This window comes from Chiloscyllium plagiosum, unplaced genomic scaffold (genome assembly GCF_037043375.1).
Source record: "Chiloscyllium plagiosum isolate Xiang-an unplaced genomic scaffold, Cpla_swu_hap1 HiC_scaffold_12, whole genome shotgun sequence".
In the NCBI taxonomy this organism is placed as follows: Eukaryota; Metazoa; Chordata; class Chondrichthyes; order Orectolobiformes; family Hemiscylliidae; genus Chiloscyllium; species Chiloscyllium plagiosum.
The window spans coordinates 92,245,821-92,267,969 of NW_028270150.1; the positions used below are offsets into that span (position 1 = coordinate 92,245,821).

Consider the following 22,149-nt stretch of genomic DNA (forward strand, 5'->3'; position numbering starts at 1 on the left):
TTTAAAAGGCATTTGGATAAGTACATGAATAGGAAAGGTTTAGAGGGATATGGGTTAAATACAGGCAGGTGGGACTAGTTTAGTTTGGGATTACAGTCAGCACGGACGTGGTTGGACCGAAGGGTCTGTTTCCGTGCTGTATGACCCTTTTGCCTCTGTAAGTCACTTGCCATGACATGCAGGTGCTGACATCCAGAATCACAGGATTTTACAGAGTGCAGGCAGAGGCCGTTTAGCCCACTGTGTTTGTCCTGCTTGTCCAAGATCTTCATGTGAGATGGTTGCCTCCAAAACCACACCCACACGCAGTTGCACTGTTTGCAGCCAGACATTAACAGGCAGCGCCATCTCTCAGCAGCCTCCTTCCCTCGGATATTGAGTGTTCTGGGTAACTATGCCTGCAGTGGGTTGACTGTAAGTATATGAGTGCGGCGTTATTTCCCAGGTGGATTCGAGACTGAAGAGTGCATGCTGTTTGACGATCTACACTGCTGCGGTGTCTGATTTCTCTGGTAATGGAATGGGACCTCTGTGCTGATGCAGTTCAATTTCCCCGCTGACTCAGATGGGTCCCTGTGTCTGTACTGTATAATCTCCCAGGCCGTCCAAGTATTTTCTCCCGTCATGTTTAATTTTCTCATCGACCCATCCACAGCCCATGCTTTTCCGTCTAATCCAGGCATTTCCTCTCCACTGGCAGCTTTCTCCCTTTCACTAGAATCAATTGTCTCCATTCTGTGGCTACTTATTGAAATGATGCAGGCACCAGAATAAAGAGTGGAAGGATGGAGTTACAGTGGCAAAGCAGATATTGAGACACAATTTTAACGGGATATGAAATGGAGATTACTGTGGATAATTTGATCTTTTCTGTCAACACTAGGGGAGTTAGATTAGATTAGATTCCCTACAATGTGGAAACAGGCCCTTCGGCCCAACAAGTCCACACCGACCCTCCGAAGAGCAACCCACCCAGACCCATTCCCCTACATTTCCCTCTGACTAATGCACCTAACACTATGGGGGCAATTTAGCATGGCCAATTCACCTAACCTGCACATCTTTGGAGGAAACCAGATTCTAGATTAGAGTGGTGCTGGAAAAACACAGCGGTTCAGACAGCATCCGAGGAGCAGGAAAACCAGAGCACCCGGAGGAAACCCACAGAGACACAGGGAGAATGTGCAAACTCCACACAGACAGTTGCCCGAGGTGGGAATTGAACCCTGTGAGGCAGCAGTGCTAGCCACTGAGCCACCATGCTGCCCCTGAGATTATAAGCGTGTTACTCTCTCATGGTAACACCAACAAAGCTTGCAGCATGCTGTCAGATGTAGCAAGAAAGTGTAGGAGATTGCTATTAGCTGCTCTGGTGGTAGCTTTTGGCAATGGATCAGAATAGAGATTCTTTCAAAAGGTGGAAGCCAGTCTGGCCAACAACAAAGGAAGAAGTAAATGGGAGCCATTTACATTTCCAGCCCATTGATAAAGATACAACCACCCCCCCACCCCACCCCCACCTGTCCCTCGTGATCTGTCACAGAGACTAAAACGTGAAATTTGAAATGGTGTTTTTTAATTTGTGGGAGCTATGTACAGTAATGGGCGTGATTGGGTAAGGAGTTGAGGGAGAATTATTGAACACCCTGCTTTTTACATCGACAGGACGTGGGTATTGCTGGCTAGGCCGGAGGGCAGTTGTGTATCAACCACGTTGCTATTGGTCTGGAGTCACGTGTGTCCAGCAGATTCCCATCCTTGAAGGATAATAATGAAGCGAATGGGCTCTTAGGACAATCGTCGGAGGTTATAAGGTCATTGTAAGACCCTTAATTCTAGATTTTCTTATTGAATTCAAATATTCGTAGTGGGATTTGAGTATGGATCCATAGAATGTTGCCATGGGTTTGTAGTTTACTCGTCCAGTGACAATGCTTTGGAAGGTGATGGCCTAGTGGTGTTATCATTAAACTGGTAACCCAGAGACCCAGGTAATCCTCCGGAGATCCGGAGTCAAATTCCACCACGGCAGCTGATGGAATTTGAATTCAATAAAAATCTGGAATTAAGAGTCCAATGATGTCAATTGTCGATTGTCAGGAAAAACTCGTCTGATTCACTAATGTCCTTTAGGGAAGGAAATCTGCCATCCCTAAACTTGGGTTTGACTTACATGTGACTCCAAACCCCCAGCAATGTGGTTGACTCTTAACCATCCTCTGAAGTAGCCTAAGGCACTTGGTTTGAGAGTAGTTAGGCATTGACAAGCCTTGCTGGGCCTGGCCAGTGACATCCATTCCCCAGTAATGAAGAATTAAACACAAAATAGCGTGGAAACAGGCCCTTTGGTCTAACTCATCCAGGTTTTCTCAATTGAACTAGTCCCATTCACTGGCACTTGGCCCATATCCCTCTAAACCCAAACTGTTAATCTGCCCATCCAAATGCCTTTCAAATGCTGTAATTGTACCAGCCTCCACCACTTCCTCTGGCAGCTCATTCCATACACGTACCACCCTCTGCATGAAAATGTTGACCCGTAGGTCCATTTGAAATCTTTCCCGTCTCACCTTAAACTGGTGCCCTCTAACTGATATCTTTCTACCTCTCCAATGGCTGCAGCATAGAAAGAGGCCAGTGAACATATCCAGCCATTAAGAAATGTCAGCGCTAAAAAATGTGTTGCTGGAAAAGCACAGCAGGTCAGGCAGCATCCAAGGAGCAGGAGAATCGACATTTCGGGCATGAGCCCTTCTCCTGACCTGCTGCGCTTTCCCGGCAACACATTTTTCAGCTCTGATCTCCAGCATCTGCAGTCCTCACTTTCTCCATTAAGAAATGTCAGACAGGCTTGATGGATCGTCCTTTATCGTGCTGTGCACTATAGTCTGTATGTAGCACGGATGTCACCGAACCACAGGCCACAGTCGTTTCCTGCAGCGGCCAGTCTTTCCTCCTTTGTGGAGCACTCAGTGCAATCTCTAGGATGGCTGACAATAAAACTAAAAATCTGAAGGTGAAAACTTGAAGTGGTTCAGCTCTAGATCCAGACTTGAGTTTTCAAAGCAGTCTCTCCCCTCTTTAATTTGATTGAGGTGAACGCAATGCATCAATGACGGGAAAAAAGACCCCGAACCAAGAGATCTCATTGATTGGCTACAGAAAGCGCACACAAAGCTTATTGTAGCTGCATTTTCCACTGCGCTGTCGGAATCTGTCAGGATGGGTTGGGCACTTAAAACTAGTGGCTTGTTCTGTGCTGAAGAAGTCAGGTTTCTCTTTATCCCTCGCTCGCTATTCTTTTACCAGATGTTGACCCCAGCCCATTTTTCTCCTGAAGAGCAAATTGTCAGTGCAACTCTTGGCTGAGCCAATTAGGCCCCCATGACTCGCAGATTGATTGCAGAAGCACGTTTGCTTTCTGGTCAACTGTGTTAAAATCGATGTCTGTGAGCAGGCTAATCTAAATTATGGTAATATATTAAGATTAGAAACTTAAATAAGCACCAGACAACATAATTAACAATGTTTTAGTCTGCTGTCTGATTACAACTGTTTAAGTCTGGAAGATATAATTGCTGAAAATGTGTTGCTGGAAAAGCGCAGCAGGTCAGGCAGCCTCCGAGGAGCAGGAGAATCGACGTTTCGGGCATGAGCCCTTCTTGCCCGAAACGTCGATTCTCCTGCTCCTTGGATGTTGCCTGACCTGCTGCGCTTTTCCAGCAACACATTTTCAGTTCTGATCTCCAGCATCTGCAGTCCTCACTTTCTCCTGTAAGATATAAATGCTGTGCAGACATTTCTGAGGATAGAATCCAGACTGATTGGTGACAGACAGCTCCAGCCGTGAAGCAGTTCTCTTCATGTGTTCGTGCCTCCCCATCCTGAACGTGTTATAGCTTCCTCTACAGTTAGCTAACGACCCGTTTCCACTGGGAGGGGGTTCATGGAGTCCCACAGTGCAGAAATGGCCAATCGGCCCGTCGGGAAATAGCAGGAGGGAGACTGGTGGGAACTTTGGGCGTCGTGATGTGGTCGCAGTCCTTGCCCCTTTATTGCAATCTGAAATGGAACTTGGGGCCAGCCAGGGTTTCCCAGGCAACCTGCCTGTGATGCTGAGCCAAGGGTTGTGTTGCTCAGGAGGTAACTGCATTTCCAATGAGCTGCTTCCTCCCAGACTTCCTGTCAGGCCGATCCTACCGTGCTCTCCTTTGACTGGACACCTGTCTCCACTCCCCCCACAGCTCTTCACAAATCTGTAGAGTCATCGAGGCATACAGCATGGAAACAGACCCTTCAGTCCAACTTGTCCATGCCAACCAGATACCTCAACCCAATCTAGTCCCATTTGCCAGCACTTAGCCCATAACCCTCTAAAACCTTCCTATTCATATACCCTTCCAGATGCCTTTTAAATGTTATAATTGTACCAGCCTCCATCACTTCCTCTGGCAGCTCATTCCACACACCCACTACCCTCTGTGTCAAAAGGTTGCCCCTTAAGTCCCTTTTATATCTTTTCCCTCTAACCTTAAACCTATGCCCTCTAGTTTTGGACTCCCCTACCTTGGGAAAAAGACTTTGTCTATTTATCCTATCCATGCCCCTCATGATTTTATAAGCCTCTATAAGGTCACCCCTCAGCCTCCAATGCTCCAGGGAAAATGGCCCCACCCTATTGAGCCTCTCCCTATAGCTCACACCCTCCAACTCTGGCAACATCCTTGTAAATCTTTTCTGAACCCTTTCAAGTTTCATAACATCCTTCCTTATAGCAGGGAGCCCAGAATTGCACACAATATTCCAAAACTGGTCTGACCAATGTCCTGTACAGCTGCAACATGACCTCCCAACTCCTCTCCTCAATGCACTCAATTCCAAATCCTAGGCAAAAAGTGGGTACTGCAGATGCTGGAGATTAGAGTCAAGATTAGAGTGCTGCTCGAAAAGCACAGCACGTCAGGCAGTATCCGAGAAGCAGGAAAATCAATGTTTTGGGCAAAAGCCTTTCATCAGGAATCCTTCGATGCTGCCTGACCTGCTGTGCTTTTCCAGCCCCACCACTCTAAACTCAATTCCAAATCCTTCCCTGTGGCCTCAGACACTAGCCCCCCCCCCCCCCCCCCCCCCCCCCCCCCCCCACTCTGGCAAGGCCTTCAATGGGGTTCCAGACCTCTAACCCTAGCTCACCACACCCAGACTGAGACCTCCATCCATACTGGTGCCACCTTTTCCAGTTTCCCAACCATGGCCTCCATTGCCCTCCCAGCCTGCATCACCCACACCCTCATCCTTTGACCATGCCCTATGATCACATCCTTTATAATAGACCCCCAGCATTTTACCCACTTACTGACTTTAAGGTAATTGGCCTAAAGTCCTGGTTGTCCTCCATCTTCCTTCACATCATGGGGTTGCATTTTCCACCTTCCAATCTGTGGGGTCTGTTCCAAAATCTGTAGAACTTTGGAAGATTACAACCAACGCGTCCACTTATCCCTGACCACCTCCTTCAGTACCCTGGGATATAGATTATCAGACCTGAGGCATTCACCAGTTTTCAGTGCCATTTGTTTCTCCAGCAATTTTTTAGAGGAGCTGAACAAGTCTGTAGATGAGGATACTGCAATTGATGTGGTTTATATGGATTTCACCAAAATCTTTGGTGAAATCCTAAATGGGAGAGTGATTGAGAAGGTAAAAGCGCATGGGATCCTGGCTAACTTGGTAAATTGGATCCCAAGTTGGCTTAGTGACAGGGGCAGAGGATGATGGTAGAAGGCTGTTTGTGATGTAGATGAGAAGGTGGGGAGGTGGATGATAAGTAAGTTTGAGGATGACAGAAAGATTGGTCGGATGCTGAGGAAGAGGGTTTGGGTTACAAGAAACTAGACAAATTAGTCAGATGGGGCATAACCTTCAAGGCTGTAGGACTAAAGCTGAAAAGTGGGATTAGTGCAGATAGGTCAGTGCAGACTCAATGGGCCGAAGGAGCTCTTCTGTGCTATGTGCCTTTCTGGCTATTTATTTCCAATACTAATTTCTTCCACTTACTCCTCCTCCATAGACTCTTAGCACATCTTGAAATTATTAATGCCTTCTGCTATGAAGACAGAAATAAAATGGTTGTTTATTTGCTCTGTAATTTCCTTGTTTTCCACTAACAATTCTCCTGTTTTAGACTGTAAAAAGTCCTGAATTTAATTTCACCAATCTTTTTTTTCCCCTTTCATGTACCTTGCAGGTTTACTATTTTTGTCTTATTAATCAACGTCTTGTTCTTGGTAGTTTTGTGACTTCTAAACTGCTCCCAGTTCTCAAGCTTGCTATGTTTTTCTGGATGATTCCTCATTGGATTAGATTAGATTACAGATTAGATTACTTACAGTGTGGAAACAGGCCCTTCGGCCCAACAAGTCCACACCGACCCGCCGAAGCGCAACCCACCCATACCCCTACATTTACCCCTTACCTAACATTACGGGCAATTTAGCATGGCCAACTCACCTGACCTGCACATCTTTGGACTGTGAGAGGAAACCGGAGCACCCGGAGGAAACCCACGCAGACACGGGGAGAACGTGCAAACTCCACACAGTCAGTCGCCTGAGGCGGGAATTGAACCTGGGTCTCCAGCGCTGTGAGGTAGCAGTGCTAACCACTGTGCCACCGTGCCACCCACACGGATCTAATACCATTCTTAATTTCTTTTGTTAGCAATGATTGGACCACTATATCTGCTGTGTTCCTTCACCCGAAAGGAATGTATAATTGCTGCAATGTATTAATTCATTCCTTGAGCATTCACCACTGCCTGTCTGTTGACCTGGTTAACCGCAGGCTGCAGTGGCCACTGCAAGGCAGGTTAGATTGAAGGCCCAAATCCATTCTCTGTGACTTTATTCCAGTTGTGTTTGGAGACTTCAGGTTCACTTGTCCTCACTCCTCACAGCCCTTTGCATCCAATGCCCTTAAGTCCAGAATACCACCCATGCCAACTCATATTAATGCTGCCCTCCCATCAACTAACTCCCTCCATCACCCCTTTCATGTCAACTCAGTGCCAACTCATACTCTGTTCCAAACGATGTTCACTAGGTGAATGACTAATGTGTTTAATTTTTTTCACTCGTGAGATGTGGGCAGCCCAGGTTGGCACAGCATTTTATTGCCATCCCTAGAAATTCTTGCAAAGGTGGTAATGAGCTGTCTGTACATGTGCCTCTTATGACTGTAATGTCACAATCTAAAGCTGTGCAGGTTAGGTGAACTGGCCATGCTAAATTGCCTGTAGGGTTCGGGGATGTGTGGGTTAGGTGCATTAGTCAGGGGTAAATGTAGAGTAATAGGGGAATGGGTCTGGGAAGGTTACTCTTTGGAGGGTCGGTGTGGACTTGTTGGGCCGAAGGGACTGTTTCCACACTGTAGGGATTTTATGATTCTATGATATTATGACCTTTAGAGAAAGGGATAACATGTAGATATAGCAACTAGCTAGGAAAAATAATGGGATGTTAACTTTTGTTACAAAGTGGAATAAAGAATTCGTACTAAAGTCATGTCTAATTACAGTTGCAGCAGGCATTGGGAAAGCCACACATGTGGAGTAGTGAGTGCACTTTGGGTCCTTATCAAAGGAAGGACACACTTGTTGTAGTGGTAGTGCCCTAGATTGGTTCCAGGGATGAGGGAATTGTGCTTTGAGGAAGGATTGAGTAGACCAGCTGGATATTCTCTGATATTTAGAAAATGAGAAGTGATCTGACAGAAACCTATAATATTCTGAAGAGATTAACTGGGCTGGAAGCCGAGAAAATATTTTTCCTGGTGACATTGGAGAGGAGAGTGCTGATTGGTTGGGAAGTGGACTCTGACTCATAGAGGCATTGCTATGGAGAATGCATCCATTAATGGTGGCGATGAATGACACATTCCCTCTCCATTGATAACTCTTGCGAATAATCCTGATGAGGGCATGACAAAAAGTTTTGACACCATTTGTCTTTTTCAGTGATGCTCACGTTCTATGCATCAAGAGGCTTTGATGTAGAACATAGATCACAGTCTTGTTGAGCAGAGGTTTGAAGGGCCAAATAGCCTGTTCCCGCTCCTATTTCTTACAACTTATGGTGTGGAGCCAAGTGGTCATTGTATCCATGGATTATGGATGCAGCAAAGACAGTATTTCTTCATGTTTTGTTATTTGAATGGCATATGCCTTCAACTGGATATAACCAATCACATCCCTTCTGTCATCACGTCCACCACGTTCGATCTGTCTTCATTGATACGGCCCTGAGTTGATCGTTTGGTTGATCAGTCTTTCTGGATTAAGCTGCCCTGGATTTTGGGATTTGGGGTTTCTGTCCTGCACTGCTATGGGACTACTGCCCAGGTGTCTACTATCTTCCCTTGTAGTCTGCCGCATTTCAGTCTCTGCCTTACCTTGGAGTGACTATAATCTGGCTTTCAGGAGTTCCGGCAAACTCTATTCCATACAGATCCCACTCTCTGTCTTCCTGGAGAACATTGCACCACTCCCCCACCAACCCCCCCTAGCCCATCATGATATAAGCTCAGAAGATCCGGGCATCATCACCTTGCTCTGCACATGGCAGCCGCTGCTTTTCCCAAGGTGCACTGCGGTTCAGTGTGCGGTGACGATAACAGACCTTCCCTCACGCCAGTTAGAATCTGATGAATGCGGGTTTTTTTTTCGTTCTTTAATGGAGAAATACAAAGCCTTGTGCCTTTCATAACTGCGTTCCCAATCTCTGGTACCGGTGCAAGTTTCCCAATCTCTGGTACCGGTGCGGTTTCTTAGGAGGTAAATCTTCCCAATTCTGGTGCGGCTAAAAAAATGACCAAACTTGAGAAAATTCAACTGATCACAACAGAACCCGAACGCGATGGACACTGACAGAAAGGAACGGGAAGAGATGGGGTTGGAGATGGCATGGGAAAGGGTGAGTGAGGTGGTGAAATTTAGCTCAATACACCACTTTGGCCATGAGTGCTTTGCAGATCCTGTTGCTGAAATGACCCCGGTGTGTGAGGGCTCAATCTTGCTTTGCAGCAGGTAGGGAGTGAGTTGCAATTGGATTTGGAACTGTAATCATTTAGCATCTGCAGCCTGGAGATTTTTTTTTCAGCTCAGTTGTTTCCTTTACTTCATTGTTTGGCACTGCTCACTTGGCAAGGTGTGACTCTGAGCACATTTTCCTGGACACAACGGTGTGCTCACAATTATCTGCTTCTTCCACATGTTAACTAAAGGAGAGCGAGCTTCGCTCCATATTTTTTGTTTGTTCACAAAGGGATTACCCGACAGTCCACTGCGCCGCTTGCAAAGGAGTCATCAAGTCATACAGTATAGAAACAGGCCCTTCAGCCCAACTTGTCCATGCTGACCAGATTTCCTGAATTGGACTATTCCATTTGCCTGGGTTTGGCCCATTTCCCTCTAAACCTTTCCTATTCATGTACCTGTCCAAATATCTTTTAAATGTTGTAACCGTACCTACCTTTACCACTTCCTCTGGCAGCTCTATACACCCTCTGTGTGAAAAAGTTGCCCCTCAGGTCCTTTTTAAATCTTTCCCGTCTTGCCTTTAAACTTATGCCCCCTAGTTTTGGACTCCTCTACCCTGGGGGAGACATCTGGCTATTTACAGTATCCGTGCCCCTTATGTAAGGTCTCTGTCCACCCAACTCCCCCAACCCCAACAGCTTCCTACGCTCCAGGGAAAAAAAATCCCAGGCTATCTGGCCTCTCCTTATAACTCAAATCCTCCAGTCTCTGTAACATCCTTGGAAATCATTTTTTGCACCCTTTCCAGTTTAATAACTTCCTTCCTTCCTCGTTGACCGATGGACTGCACCAATCAGATCAAGGGAGAATTGGGTGTCACCTCTTGACTATGGTTATGACCTTACTGATGAAACGTCGAGCTGTGTACAATTTCCAAATGATCAGAGCCTAACATATCAATCCTAGAATAGGCATGTGCCTACAGATTGAAAAATTCTAGCACAACCGAGCTGTCTTTAGAGATAATCTACTGCCCGGTTTGGAGAGCTCTGGAAGCGCGATCATTTCATTTTGGGTGGGTGTTCGGTATTTTGGTCAGAATTTGGCGATTCCATTTTTTCGACACGCGTTGATTTGGTTTGATTTATTATTGTCACATGTACCTCAGTGCAGTGAAACGTTTTGTTATGTGTGCAGTACAGACAGATCAAACCACAAGGTGCGAGGAATACTATGTTATAGGAGCGGAGAAGGTGCACTAAGCGTGAGATCAACGTTAAGTTTAAAGTTTCAGAGGACAATTCAGAAGTATAATAACAGTGGGGAAGAGGCTGTTCTTGAATCTATTCGTACGTGTATCCAAACTCTTAAATCTTCTGCACGACGGAAGAGGGTGAAGGAACGTGCAAATTGGGTGGGAGGGGTCTTTGATGATCTTGGCTGCTTTCCTGAGGCAGAGGGAAGTGTAGATGGATTCACTGGATGGAAGGCTAGTTTGTGGAATGGACTGGGCTGCGTTCACAGCTCTCCCTAGTTTGTTGCGGTCTTGGGAAGAGCGGTTGTCGTTGCCGAGCTGTGATGCATCCAGATAGGATGCTTTCTATGGTGCATCTATAAAGATTGGCATGAGTTCTTGCAGACTTGCCAAATTTCCTTCGCCTCCCCAGGAAGTAGAGATGTTGAAGCGCTTTCTTGAACGTTGTGTCAACCCACGAGGGGACCAGGATGGATTGTTGGTGATTGTCACTCCCAGGAACCTGATGATCCTCAGCATCAGTGATGCAGACAAGGATCGCACCCTCCAGTCCAGATCCTAATTTCAATGACCAGCTCTTCCTTTTTGCTGATGTTGATGGAGAGGTGGTTGTCTTTACACCACGCTAAGCACTCTTATCGCTTTCCTTTGTTCTGAGTCATTGTTTGAGATCTGCGCTACAATGGTGGTGTCATCAGCAAACTTGAGTTGGAGCAGATTTTAGCCACACAGTTGTGAGTGTGTAAAATGTGTAGTAGGGTGTAGGTTTGCTCGCTGAGCTGTAGGTTTGATATCCAGACGTTTCATTACCTGGCTAGGTAACATCATCAGTGGCGACTTCCAAGTGAAGCGAAGCTGTTGTCTCCTGCTTTCTATTTATATCTTTCTCCTGGATGGGGTTCCTGGGGTTTGTGGTGATGTCATTTCCTGTTCATTTTCTGAGGGGTTGATAGATGGTATCTAGATCTATGTGTTTGTTTATGACGTTGTGGTTGGAGTGCCAGGCCTCTAGGAATTCTCTGGCATGTCTTGCTTAGCCTGTCCCAGGATAGATGTGTTGTCCCAATTGAAATGGTGGTTTTTTTTTCATCCGTGTGTAGGGCAACGAGGATCCACCATTTCCTGGCACCACCCACAACCACTATCCCCACCCCTCACCATGGCCTGGGCTCGCAGGCTGAGCCGAGGCTCCAGGTTCATGGCTAGGCCTGAGAGCCTGACAGCGGAGATGACGAGTTTGGTCCCAGCGGCACTGGCTGCACCAGCAAGGCTGGCCCAGTGCCAAATCTATGGTGGCAGCAATGTTGGTGGAGGCAAGATTGTAGCGGCAAATGGCAACTCTTGGTCCCTGCAGCAGTGTCATTGGTTTAGCAGCAGGGACTCAAGGCATTGAGGGTGGAGGAGCCTGTATCTAGGCCGGTGGCTGAGCTCGGAATGGGAGCTGTCCCAAAGGTTATTGTGTGATTTTTAACATTGTCCACCCCAGTCCAACACCAGCTCCTCCAAATCACATAAGATGAACTTTATTGTTTTATTTTTCTGGCGTTATGTTCTGCGTTTTGGTCTCCTTTGTGTGTTTTAAAATGGCGCTGGAGAGTGACGACACTAAACAACACTTCTCGGCGTATTCGTAATAAATGCATGTGAGAATAAATCGAATCAAATCAAACGTGAGGGGAGTACATTAGCCAAGACTTCACCCGTCTGTGGAAGGCGTGTTTCGAGTGTGTGTCTAAAAAAAAAGCCTATTGTCGTTAAGTAATGCTGATTTATTTTGTGCCCGTTGTAATACTGTGGTGTCTATGAAATGAATGTTTTCCTTGTGCATAGAGGCTTTAAGTTTAATGGAGGCTTGATTGTCATTAAGGATACCGACATATGCTTGAATTTAGTTTCTGCATGAGTTTCAATATCCCAGAGGTCAGCAGAAGGTATTGTTGCTACACGACCCCATCACATTAGTGAGAATGATAAAGGAGTCTCTGAGAAATGAAAAGGAGCCCTGGAGGACATCTCTGGAAAGTAAATGTTTGGAGAAAAGAGACACGTCAGTGAGGACGATGTTAGAGGTTCCAGAGATATGGATGAATGCCTGAGCAGCAGTTGAGATGAAAGCTGGGGAGAGACAATTGATATTACGGTGATGGAATGGTAGAGAGTGCTGTAAATGGTCAGCAGCTCAGAAATCAAAGGCCCTGCTGACGAAACTGTCACAGTGTTGGAAATACATTAAAATTCATCACTGAATCCTGACAAAACTGGCCGGAAGATGTCGACAGGTCACGAACCTATAGCTCTCAGGAAATGGTAAAGGAATAAGTCCAATTTCAGAAACCGCATTAACACAGAAACTGTGCCCCGAGGTCTAAAGATGGCAAATATTATCTTAATTTTTCTTCTTTCAAGAGCTTAGCGCAGAATCGAATGTAATTGTGCAAGCAACCTAATATTGATCAGGATTGAAAAATCAGAGAATTGTACAAGATGGACTTTATTTCAGCGTTCATCAAGGGAACACAGTGCGATTTCTCTCCAGGAGAGCTGTTTTGAGGAGTGGCTGTGTTTGATATTGAGTGCGATCCAGGAGATAATATCAACAGGGAGCATTTGATGAGGATTCAAGTAGACACTTATTTAAGATTTGTCAAAGTACCAACTTCAGTATCAATTTAATTAAAACAGGCCTCGGAGTGGAAAGTTATTTTTCTTTGCTGGAACCTGACTGAGAAATTACTGTGAAGCAACTGGGGGCTTGGGGGAAGAGGGTGGGTGGGGGAAGATTTAGTTGTCTGTTTGTCCTTGCGTCAACCCTATTGGAAACCCTGAGCTGATTTGGATAGTAAGAACATCAGTGAATGGGATTTCAGAGGAGCTTCCTGCTGCTTCTTTAGGATGATGGTGGACAGGGTAGCGTGCATATGGATGTGTAGCTTAACCAGTCCTGTTTCAACTTTCAGTCACCCTCTGCAACATATTACCGCACTTCCAGGCACTGATCGATTTGCCAAGTGGTTCCCACACTTAGAAGCATTTGAATGGTAATTGTGGCTGCTTTATACAGGCCTGGCTACTCCTGGCCATCCCATGAGGAGGGACTGGTGTGAATTCTCGTGTGATGATGATCCTGCCTTCCTTCATATCAATGACAATGATCTAATAACTGATCACTCATCAGGAGTTGATTAACTCCGAGGTTTAATTGACGCAAAACAGTAAGACGCATCCTAAGTTACAAAGCAGATATTCCAGCAAGCTTTCAAACACAGAGCACACCAACTCTCAGGCAGAGTCACAACGTCATATACATATAGCACATAGTGTCCTTAAAGGTGAACTGTCTGAAAAGTAAGGTACTTCTAGCACATATCCAACAGGCACATCATAATGGACTTCACCATGAATGATGAAAGTAATCCTCTCCCACGGTCCTGTAACAGAAAGGGGTGGAAGTTCAGTCAGTTCCGGAAATCCACCCACTTGCTGAAACGATGCTAAATGATGTGAAATTTCCAGGCAATTAGAAACAAACATAATAAATGGAACATGCTCCTGCTGGGAGCAAGGCATTGATTAGTGGAGCTCTGCCTAGCTCAATATCTCTCCTCATCATTCATAAAATAGCACAAGAAATACACCTTAGTCTCCTCCATCAACTTTTTCAATGATTCTAAAATCTCAGAGTTGATATCTAAGAGATTTTCCAGCGGTAAGGACATTTCACAGATAAACTGAGAGTGCTGATCTGCTGGAACACGGGGTGTTGAAACAGATAATGCATAAAGCAGTCTTGAGATTCGCTCCCTGTTTTCCCACACATTGTGGGAATATGGAATACACTCCCTGCAATATGCAATTATTGCTGTCTCAGTGAACATCTGGGTGAAAGTCTGTTCAGAAACCAAATTAACAGTTATGAAGATAAACACAGCGAGAGATAATTGAATATTCTCTGGAACACGCTGGGCTTTTGAAACAAGGGGACCTTGGGAACACAGTGCCAAGGGAAATAACTACTCAGGATAAATCACATCTCCGAGATGGCTGAGCCTGCCAATGTGGAATCCTGCTCCTTTTAGGAATATGAAAACCCTTTTTGCAGTGTTATAAAAGGGAATGAATGTGGGTCATTCTCCACAGGAAAGTGGTTTTACCAGCTCAGTGGCATTTCCTCGTTCCATGATTTCTCCAGTATAAATAGTTGTCTGACAGTACAGAGTCTGAGCATTGCTAAAAAGACTTACATTTTGTTGAAACCTTTCATCTTGTCCTCAGCAGCGGACTGAGTTGCAAATGGAAAGAACGTGTTATATCTTTATAAACTTAACAAAGCAGGTTCAATTGCTGTGACCAATCGGAACTGACCTCCCTGCTTTAAATTTACGCAAAACTTGGCAGTTGACCGTCAGTCATCATCAAGCTGGTGCATTCTCCATAATAATGGTTTGACTAACAATAGCCCAATTGCCTATCAACTGTGACAATTTTTGCGTACAGTACTGAATTTACCTTGGTATTTGGCGTATACCCTGAGGGGTGCAAGATAGAAAACTTCAAAAATGTTTTTTGAACACCGTCTGGTTGTGTTTGACAAATGGCAGTGGTGTTCCAATTACATGCCCATGTGAAGAGTATGAGGTTTGCGATTGGTCCAATTGACATATGGGTGCAAGGACAGTAGCCAATGGTGGTTGACTGGAGAATTAACTGGTGTTGACGGCAAACTTGATTTCACACAGTTCACATTATTTAAACAATGGGACGTTATATTTTAAAACAAATGATAAGGTAATTTTAGCACAGAAAAAAGTCCTTCAGCCCATCAACTCTGGCTGTCTGCAGAGCAATCCTGCAAGTTTATTTCCCAAATGTGCCCATCCAATTACCTATTGATGTTCATAATTGCCTCATTTGGCACCTCCCCAATGGGATATTGGAGTCCTCTCTCTGAATTTCCTGAACTGGCTAGCCATCTTCTGTGTTCATAAGTTGAGGGCAGCATGGTGTCTTGGTGGTTAGTAGTGCAGATGGAAAGGATATGTAATGTCTTTATAAATAAATCAGTTTCATTCTTAAAGGCAATTGCCTTGACCAATTAGAGTTAACCTACCTGGTTTAGATTTAAACAAAGCTTGGCAGTTAACAGTCATCACCGAACTGATGTATTCTCCATAGCAATGTCTAGACCAGTAGCAGCACAATAGCACTGCTGCCTTACAGCTCCAGGGACCCGGGTTCAATTCGAGCTCTGGGTGACTGTCTGTGTGGAGTTTGCATGTTCTTCCCCTCCCGTGTTTGCATGGGTTTCCTTAGGGTGCTCCAGTTTCCTCCCACAATCCAAAGCTGTGCAGGTGAGGTGGATCGGCCATTCTAAATCACCGTAATGTTCAGGGGTATACAGGCGAGCTGGATTAGCCATGGGAAATAGGGATAGGGTGGGTCTGGGTGGGATGCTCTTCAGAAGGTCGGTGTGGACTCAATGGGCTGAATGGCCTGCCTTCCACACTGTGGGGATTCTATGATCTTCGACCTGCGAAGAGCTGAATCGAGCCAGGTACGCGGCCTCACGTATGTGCACCTCTTCCCTTGCAGACGAGAGCAAGTTCTCGGAAGCCATCTCGGTGCTGCTGGCCTGGTTTGAACGGGGAGAGGTGACCCGTCGCTCGGCCAACAATTTCTATTCCATGATTCAGTCCGCCAACAGTCACAGCCGGAGGCTGATGAGTGAAAAGGCGGCCCACGAGCAAGAGATGGAAGACGCCAAGGAGCGCTTCAAAAACGCTTTAGCGCGGATCCTGACTGGATGTAAGTGAGATTTGCTTTTTGGCCTTCTGTCAGCTCTGTGAAAGTACCAGGGGTAAGTACTCGTGCTGAAAGTTCTAGAACATGGGCCCATCTTGACAGGACTAGATATTCAGGTAGGAGATCTTTCACTTCGTCTTTCGAGTCAGGAGGCCTTTTGTAGGAACCTGAGTATATAATTCATACAGGTACAGCAAACAGCTCACTGACCTCCACCTTCATATTTGACCAGTTAAGCTCAGCAGCATCATGTGTAAGAGCATGCTGCGTGGGATGGGGTACATGATAGGTAGACGACAGGTTAATGAGTAAAGCCTGCATAATTACAAAAGGCGGGTAGGCCCAATGTTAGGGACATTTATTGGAAACTCAGGCACGATTCCCAATGTACACTGATCTTCCAAATTCTGAACATCTTTCTCCATACCTCCACATTAGGCAATGTTAACAAATGAGAAAAAGTAAAATCATTGTTTCCATAAATATCTGGTGACATAATCCTGGGAAAGATCAGCACAGCTATGAAGCACATAGACTTAAAGAGCACTTTGACTTGCGTTATAGTCGGCCCTGTTTATTTTATTGGCACATTCAGGATTATAACTACACTCTAACTATAAAGAATTAATGTGATACACAACCTGCGAACATAACCTCAGCTGAATTGTTTGCAAAGCCCTTGAAAGGAATTGGAAACTGAGCATGAGGATTATTTTCCCATTTCCTACTTTGATTCCTTCAATCATCTTTTGCTGTGCAAAAGCCCCTAGATGTATCCGAAGGGAATTCTAATTACTTCCCCAGGTTGAATCCCTTCCTGTTTCTGTTGTAACAAATTAAATTTGACTCATTAGGAACCTGATCTAAAAACGCGTGGCATAAACAAAAAAAAAAGCTGGAGCTCATTAGTTGCTGATCTCCCTCACGCGGCGAGGAAAATTACCTTGATGAGTAAACCTCGCCAATTGCAGATGGCTTGCAAGATAGGAGCTGAGCTTCAAACCAGGGGGCCATGAATATAAAAGAGAGAATCACTCACAGGCAAATGGAGGACTGAGGACGAACTTTTACGCCTAGAGAGTGGGAAGGTCTCAGCACGATGTGAAATGTCTGAACTGAGTACTTAAGATCTGTTTGGCAGATAGATAGATAAACAGAGGAGGAAGAAAGAGAATAGAAGATTTTGCTGGAGGGATGAGATGAAAAGGAACCTGGGAGGAGGTTTGACTGGAGTATAAATACTGAAGGCCTACTTTGCAAGGCCTACCTTTATACCAAGGATGGTACCGGAGAATGCTGACTTTGTACTTGGTTCACTGTACTCCTGTATCCCTGTACTTGAGTACACGTGACAATAAAGCTAATTCTAATTCTACCCCTGTGCTATGCAGATAGAGAAAAAGAAAAGTTTGACAATTCATTTAATGAACAATTTAAAAGGAAATCGGACTTATTTTCAGCGTGTTACATGTCTCGTTTTATCTATGGTTTTGTTTTGTTGCAGATGTCTTTCTGAAAGAATATATTGGCCAATCCGTTGAGTTGTGCCAGTGAGGGTTGGGTCTAGCATATGTGCCGAAGGGTTACGGCATATCACCGGCTTCCGGGCTGGAAAGGCTTGTGGTGGGGGAGGGAAGGGTGAAACAATTGGGCTGCCCAGTCAGACCGGTCGTGGTGAATTAGCTCAATAATCGAGACCAGGATTTGGGGATGACCTGTCCGTGTTACGCCTCTGTGTTCTTTAGGCGTAAGAGGGGCCACGTTGGCAAGTGCTCCTCCAGCTCTCGCTGGGCTGTGCTCTACCCCATCATCCTCCTTGCAATGCTCTGCATTTGTCTTTCACCCCAGCCTCAAGTGTTAGGGTACTGAGAGAGTGAGGGCAATGTCCCTTCTGTGTTAAACTGACATACGCAGCAGAAATGAGCGATTTGGCCTGTTGAGCCGACCCTCCCCACCGATAATATCTTGACTGATTGAATTTGTGGCCTCAGTCCACCCTCCCAGCTCCACCATTGATGCCCAGTGACGAACAGTGACTAGCCTTTATTGTGGGGAGGACAAGGCAGTGCTCGCATCATAAGTCTGGCCCTGGGGGACAGCAGGGACCATTCCATTCTCCTTGGAATATTTGAATGTTAACGTGTGTGTAAAACTCTATCTGGCCACATCTTTACCATCAGTTGGTGAGTGAGGGCTAGGAGGAGAGGGAGGAATTTCTTGCATTATATGTGGCTTGCAGTACATTCAGTAAACAAAAATCATTGAGCCCCTCCCCCTCTCATTACTTTCAGCACAAGGTGGTTGTGAGTTCTGTCTCTATATCTCTCCCATCTCCCCTTTCATGAGGAATACATATGCAAACTGAACTGAACTGAACCACTGGCCTCGAACTTTAATTTCAGCCCCTATCTGGAGATCTTTATTTCATCCATCAGTCTGTATAAGGGGTAAATAGTATTGGACTGGCAAGGTGATGGAGGCATTGAGGCATCAGGTTAGCCCATCTTCAGTTGGCGTATTGTAAGTACAACCGAGACACTCACTGGCACCATTTAAAGGCACCGCTTCATTGGTAATCTGTGTTATTCTGTCACTGAGGTTGGCATGATCCTGCCGTGGCAGTGACGGAGTGCCTTTAAGATCGGTGAAATCAGCACAGTGGTGCCCCTGTCTGTCTCTGCTTTGTTCTTTCGTCATTCCTGATCAAAACATAAACTGGTTGTTTTGTTTGACTTCCTTGTTCACCAAAGTTGAGCAGATTGTTGCAGTGTTCAAGGCTGCCTCGAAGCAAAAGGCTTGGGACCATTTCTCAAAAGCTCAACGCAAGAACATTGATATTTGGCGAAAGCAAGCTGAGGTTGGTAAATCCATCTTCTTCCAATTCTATCAATTGCTTCAAGAGTGTGTGCGACTCGATTTGCAGTATTACCTATTGTGTTCTCAGTTAACGAATCAAATCACTCTGTCAGTCACTGCTGTAACATCATCAGCGTTTGCATTCTGTATTGATTCTGTAATGTGCAATGCTATTCGGGTGCCACAGCTAAGTATTTTGATGCTTTTTAAAGAATTTAACTGCAGGCTATGTTTTAGGTTTCCATTGGTAATGTGTTTCCATTGGCTTGTGAATTGTCTTTGATCATGAAGTCTGTTTCAGTATAGACAGTTGTATTGGCTTCAGTAAAACCCCACGGCTAAAGCATGTTTTCTATTTGATGTGACCAGGAGGTATTTTTTTATTTTAGTTTTTGCCTCGTTTAACCCGGGCCACAGATATTTTAAAAGTCAGCCACCGTCCCTTCGTCAAATATCTGATCTGTTTTAAATCGAACGATAGAATCTAATATACAAGCAAGCATCCCTCGCACACTTTGACAGCTGACCACTGCAGAATGAATTAGGGGTTTACACAACATGCTGTAATTAACAGGGCCATTTTATTAGCATCATAAAAATTATATAAAACAAATGGAAATGTTCCCATGGAGATTGCACATTTTTAAAGGCCCCAAACATACATCACCCCTATCCCTGTTATTTCCTTGCCTTCAATTTAACTTGGCTTTGATCTTGTGTTCTTAAAAAATCCACTTTCTTTTGATCTATTTCTTCATATGATCTGTTTTCTATGATTTCAAGACTGTCCTTAGTCCAACCACTCCAAAGGCTGTTTGGCTTCAGGTTATCTGGTCATATTCTCAACCTAACAAAGCTAATTTTCAACATTTGATACCATCAAATGTAAAATGACACTGCCCAGAGATTGTAACTAGCTGTGGTAACATGGAATCCCTCTGAGTACCATTACAAGCTGAGAGACTGCTGTCTAAGTCCGAGTTTCCATCTTCGGTCTAATGTATAAAACATCACACTTAGTGTACATTCTCTCTATAAGGGATATTTGCTGTGAATTTGGATGTTTTCTCTCTTCACAATGTGGAGTTCTAGAGAAGCACATCCCCAGTTTCAAGGTGGCTACTCTCAATGGGCTGTCACCTACACAGAAACGTATGTGCAAGTGTAGGCAAATCAGCGCTTGGAGCCCTCACCACATTCTATATGATCACGGCAAATCATACAATCTCAGTATCTCCATTCCCGCTTTCTCTCTGTGCCTCCTTGACCCCTTTAGCCACAAGGGCCACGTTCAGCTCCCTCTTGAATGTATCTATCGAACTGGCCCCAGCAGTGTCCTGTGGGAGAGAATTCCACAGGTTCACAACTCTCTTGAGTCAAGATATTCTTCCTCATCTCATGGCTTATCCCTCAATCTTAGACTGTGACCCCTCGTTCCGGTCTTTGGGAACATTCCAGCCTGTCCAATTCCATCAGGATTTCATACATTTCAATGAGATCCACCCCCCCCCCCTCCCCCACCCCACCCCATTCTGTTAAATTCCAGTGAGTATAAGCTCAGTCGGTCCAGTCTTTCCTCATATGTCAGTCCTGCCATCCTAGGAATCAGTCTGGTGAACCTTCGCTGGACTCGCTCAACAGCAAGAATGTCCTTCTTCACATTAGGAGACCAAAACTGCACACAATACTCAGGGTGTGGCCTCACCAAGGCCCAGTATGACTGCAGTAAGACATCCCTACTCCTATGCTCAAACCCCTGTACATGTAACGTGTGCTGGCAATGAAGTCAGCTTTGAGTGGTGTTGCTGTCCATCACATATCCTTTCACTGATCAATGTTCTTTTCCTTAGCCTTTTCTTTCACTTGAGGCTGGTCTGGCTGTTTCTAAACCTTCCCTGGCTCTCTGCTGATCTCTTGACATTCCAGACCGTGTGTTTGTCGTTGCTCTGGTATCCCTTACTTTGCTGAAATGTTGGCTTAACCTGTGCCAATTCCGCCAAGAGTCAGACCTTTGCCTGTCACTCCTCCAAGACATTCTCGCTGGAGCTGTAAAAGCTACAAACATTCAGTAGGCCGGTAGCATCTGTAGAGAGAGAGAGAGACAGAAAAGAAAAATTAACGTTTCAGGTTGGTTTTCTGAGGACATGCTATTCATTGACCTGAAACCTTAATTCTGTTGATGTTCTCAGCCGTGTATTTCTGGAATTTTCTGTTTTTATATTTTACCCAGGCTTTACTTCCCATTCCGAGCACCTAGTGCCAGTTTGGCACCCAGTTGGGCTTCAGGTAGTTAATTGTTACCTGGTGACTCATCCAGTAAAGCCAGTGTTAGTACAATACACTTGCATTACCTCAAGAGTGCACACACTGAAGATTTAACCAGTCCCTCACAGCGTCTTAGTGTCAGACAATTATAACACCTCACAAATCCTTCAACTTGTTTTCAAAGTACTGTCCCCCCACTGGACAGCACACTGTGTCCACTTTCATTTGTCATTTATATAAACAATTTGGATGAGAATATAGGAGGCGTGGTTAAGGTAAAGTGGCATAGTGGACAGTGAAGAAGGCTAGCTAAAATTACAAAGAGATCTTCATCAATTGGGTCAACGGGCTGAGTAGCAGATGGAGTTTAATTTGAATAAATGCGAGGTAAAACAAACAAAGGCAGGACTTATACAATTGATGGTCGTACTGGAGAACAGAGAGACGTAGGCGTTCAGGTACACAATTCTTTGAAATTTGCTTTGCAGGTACAAAGGGTGGTTAAGAAGGCATTTAGCCTGCATTGCTCAGACCTTTGAGTGTAGAGTGGGATGTCATGTTGAGGTCATACAGGATGTTCTTGAATCCTCTTCTTGAGTATTGGGTCCATTTCTGGTCGCCCTGTTACAGGAAGGATATTATTATACTGGAGAGGGTTCAGAAAAGACTTACCAGGATGTTGCCAGCAATGGAGGATTTGAGATATAAAAATACATTGGAAAGAAATCAGGAAGGCAAAAAGGGGACATGAAGCAGCTTTGGCAAATAGAATTAAAGAGAATCCAAAGGGTTTTTACAAATACATTAAGGTCAAAAGGATAACTAGGGAGAGAATAGAGCCCCTCAAAGATCAGCAAGGCGGCCTTTGTGTGGAGCCACAGGAGATGGGGGAGATACTAAATGAGTATTTTACATCAGTATTTACTGTGGAAAAGGATATGGA

General features: G+C 45.1%; 1 protein-coding gene across 2 annotated transcripts in view; it reads left to right on the forward strand.

Annotated features, from left to right (window-relative positions):
- Positions 1 to 22,149, forward strand: part of enox1 (ecto-NOX disulfide-thiol exchanger 1) — a 370,711-nt gene that overhangs the window by 84,272 nt on the left and 264,290 nt on the right. For both annotated transcript variants that reach the window (XM_087993063.1, XM_087993061.1), the window contains exons 6-7: positions 15,876 to 16,088; positions 18,836 to 18,942. In XM_087993063.1, the coding sequence (XP_087849189.1) occupies positions 15,876 to 16,088; positions 18,836 to 18,942 (320 nt within the window). The remainder of the gene's footprint in view (positions 1 to 15,875; positions 16,089 to 18,835; positions 18,943 to 22,149) is intronic.